Source organism: Populus euphratica, unplaced genomic scaffold (genome assembly GCF_000495115.2).
Source record: "Populus euphratica unplaced genomic scaffold, PopEup_1.0 scaffold803.1, whole genome shotgun sequence".
Classification (NCBI taxonomy): domain Eukaryota; kingdom Viridiplantae; phylum Streptophyta; class Magnoliopsida; order Malpighiales; family Salicaceae; genus Populus; species Populus euphratica.
Genome location: NW_011500666.1, coordinates 45,964 through 49,197, shown reverse-complemented (window position 1 = coordinate 49,197; position 3,234 = coordinate 45,964). Strand labels below are relative to the sequence as shown.

The window sequence follows — 3,234 nt, the reverse complement described above, 5'->3', positions numbered from 1 at the left end:
TTATTATTATTATTGTTGTTATTGTTATTGTTATTGTTGTTGTATTATTGTTATTTATAATTTGTACAAATAACGTCCTTGTGGTTCGACCCCGGTCTTGCCGGGTTATTTATTACTTCGACACTCCTGCACTTGGGAGAAGACAACAATCTTTTCATCGTGTCATATATCATCAATGAATACCACCATAAATTTATCTAGATATGGTTGGAAATCCCGATTCATCAAGTCCATGAAGATGGTTGGGGCGTTCGTCAACCCGAACGGTAGCACCAAATATTCATAGTGTCCATAACGAGTTTGAAATGCGATCTTTGCTACATCCGCTTCTTTAATCTTCATCTGATAGTACCCTAATCTCAATTCTATCTTCAAAAATGCCCTCGCTCCCTTTAATTGATCAAACAAATCATTTATCTGAGGTAACAGATACTTGTTTTTCATCGTTATTTTGCTTAACTTTAGATAGTCAATACAAAGTTTATGGGTTCCATCTTTCTTTCTTACAAATAGGACTGATGCTCCTCAAGAAGAATTATTGGGCCGTATGAACCCTTTGTCTAACAATTCCTGTAGTTGAGTCTTTAACTCTTTCAGTTCTGCTAGAGCCATCCGATACGGTTGTTGGGCTATGGGTAGGACTCTAGGAAAAGTGTCTATAGACACCTCTACCTCTCTCTCTGGGGGTGGTTCTGGTAGTTCTTCGGGAAATACATCTGGAAATTCCTTCACCATAGGAATATCCTTTAGTCGTGGACCTTCATCATCAGAGTTTAAGATGTATGCGAGGTATCCCCTACATCCCTTTCTTAAAAGTTTTTGGGCTGTCACCACCGACATTAAGGCAATTGGTTTAAGAATTCTCTCTCCTTCAAAAATCATTCTCTTGCCCTTACATGTTTGGAAAGTAATGGTTTTAGCATAACAATATATTGAAGCCTTGTATTTACTCAACCAATTCATGCCTAGGATTATGTCAAAATCATGTAGCTTTAAGGGAATCAAGTCTACTTCTATTTCATACCCAGATAGACTAACCCCCACATCTATATACACAACATTTGTTTCAACCATGTTTCCCATTGGAGTTCCAATTACGAACCCCTTCTTTACTATTTCTACTCCCTATCTCAGTTTAGTGACAATTCTCTTAGCAATGAATGAGTGGGTGGCACCCGGATCAAAGAACACATGCACATTAAAATCATTCAATAATAGTGTACCTTCCACCACATCTGATGCAACCCTAACCTCTTCCTGTGTCAGGTGGAAGACCCTTCCCGGGGTTCGATCATTTTGTGCCCTCAGTCTCCCTCGGCTGGAGTTTGCACCTGATTGAGAAGATCTCACTGGCCTATTTACGGTGACTGACTGTTGGTGGCTTTGACTGGGTTGCCTATAGCTCTGCACCTATCCAGTGTTCCTTTTGGGGCAGTCTCTCTTATAATGACCTCTTCCACCATAATAATGACACCTTTGACTCAGATACTAGTAGTTCCTCCACCTATGACCTTCTCCTCTACACATAAAGCATCGCCTAGGGGAAACTGAGTAGTCCTTAGGGTTTTTTTGTCCATATTTTATATATAAAGGATAGTTAGCACCCTTATGGTCACCGGTTCCAGTTGAAGAGTTTGCCCTCGAGTGCGACTGTTCAACCATCACTCTCCCACTTGACTATTGGTAGGGCGGTAACATCAAACTTCCTCTTTTCCTGTACTACTCAAACACTACACTTTTTCCTTTCTTTAGGAGTGGTGGTTTGCCACTGAAATAGTCCCCATCTCTCTTTTTGCCTATACCCTGATGTCCCCCTTAGCTTTCTCCAATACAAGCCTCTAGAGCTTGGGCAACCTCAATCAACTCTCTCACAGATTTAAACTGCAAGGTGATCCATCCTTGTCTCAAATCCTATCGTAAACCATCTCTCAAATTCTAAATCCTCTATCGACACATAGCGTGGGGTGAACAATGAGAGATCATGGAACCTCTTTTCGTACTCCAATATCGACATATCACCCTGTCTTAATGCTAAGAACTCTTGTTCTTTCACCTTGCGATGGTACCTGGAATAAAACTAATTCTCAAACTCTGTCTTGCAATCACTCCAAGTTAGTGTCTCGGTTGCTTGCCTCAACTGAACTTTTTCCCACCAAGTCATGGCCCTATCAGACAATAATCGGGTTGCACAATTTACCCTCAAACCCTCAAGTGTGCTTATTTGAATCATGATCTTTTCTACCTTCCTAATCCATCTCTCAGTTATCTCTGTATCTTGTTCCCTTATATATGGTTCATAACCCATTTCCCTCATACTTTTAACTAGTTGCACTAGTAGCAACACATTATCTATGGTCGTGCTAGTCATAGGGGTTGCTTGTGGAATCTGCATGGTAGGAGTTGTTTGTGTTGCCAAACCAGCCATGCCCTCCATCACTACTTTAACTATTTGTACAATGAGTCTCGTGTCTATATATTATGGGGGCATACTAGTTGGAATAGTTGACGGTTGTGCTTCTAATCTTTCTTGCTGCTCTGCTACAACTGGGGGTACTTCCTCTGTCAGGTTCTGATCTTTCTTGCTGCTCTACTACAACTGGGGGTACTTCCTCTGTCAGGTTAGGCCTCTAACCTTCCCCCACTACTGCGGCTTCCCCCTACAAGGTTTCGGGTGGTATTATTGGAGCATAAGATGTCGTATCATCTAAAGGATCTTCATCTTGCCAACCTTGGGCACCTTGGTTCCCGCCCCTTCTTTCTAAGGAGGGCGGCTCAGTTCTTGTCCCTTGTCAGTATGTACCATCTTGAAATTCACCACAACAACATAATTAGCAGTGATCCTTAGGATCCAGGCCAAGTGCTTTGATACCAACTGTAACAACACGACTTTTCAAGCCCCAAACAACAGTAAGTTATATATATATATATATACTTGACACACATCGTGTCGGAAATTGGTGAACTTGTTTCCTCACATCATCAAGATGCAATCCATACATCAACAACAATCAACATTTCATTTAAAAGTAAATCTTTCAAAAACACCTAATATCATGTTTGCAGGATTAGAAGTTCACATGAAAAATATACATATATAGACATGAGTTTGCATTCCTATCCTACTAATAGTCATCATAAATTTAAATAAATTTCAGTAAAAGTTATACATTTAGTACATTGATTTATACAAAATACATCGTGCTTTAGGATGCAACTTCATGATTCCTTTCAAAA

General features: G+C 40.3%; 1 protein-coding gene across 1 annotated transcript; it reads right to left on the bottom strand.

Annotated features, from left to right (window-relative positions):
• Positions 1-525: 525 nt before the first annotated feature.
• LOC105115907 (uncharacterized) lies at positions 526-2,434 on the bottom strand. Its single transcript, XM_011012978.1, has 4 exons — positions 2,154-2,434; positions 1,923-2,066; positions 1,224-1,318; positions 526-965 (listed from the first exon to the last, which is right to left on the bottom strand). Exons 1-4 carry the CDS (start codon positions 2,432-2,434, stop codon positions 526-528), a joined length of 960 nt encoding a protein of 319 aa, XP_011011280.1.
• Positions 2,435-3,234: the final 800 nt, after the last annotated feature.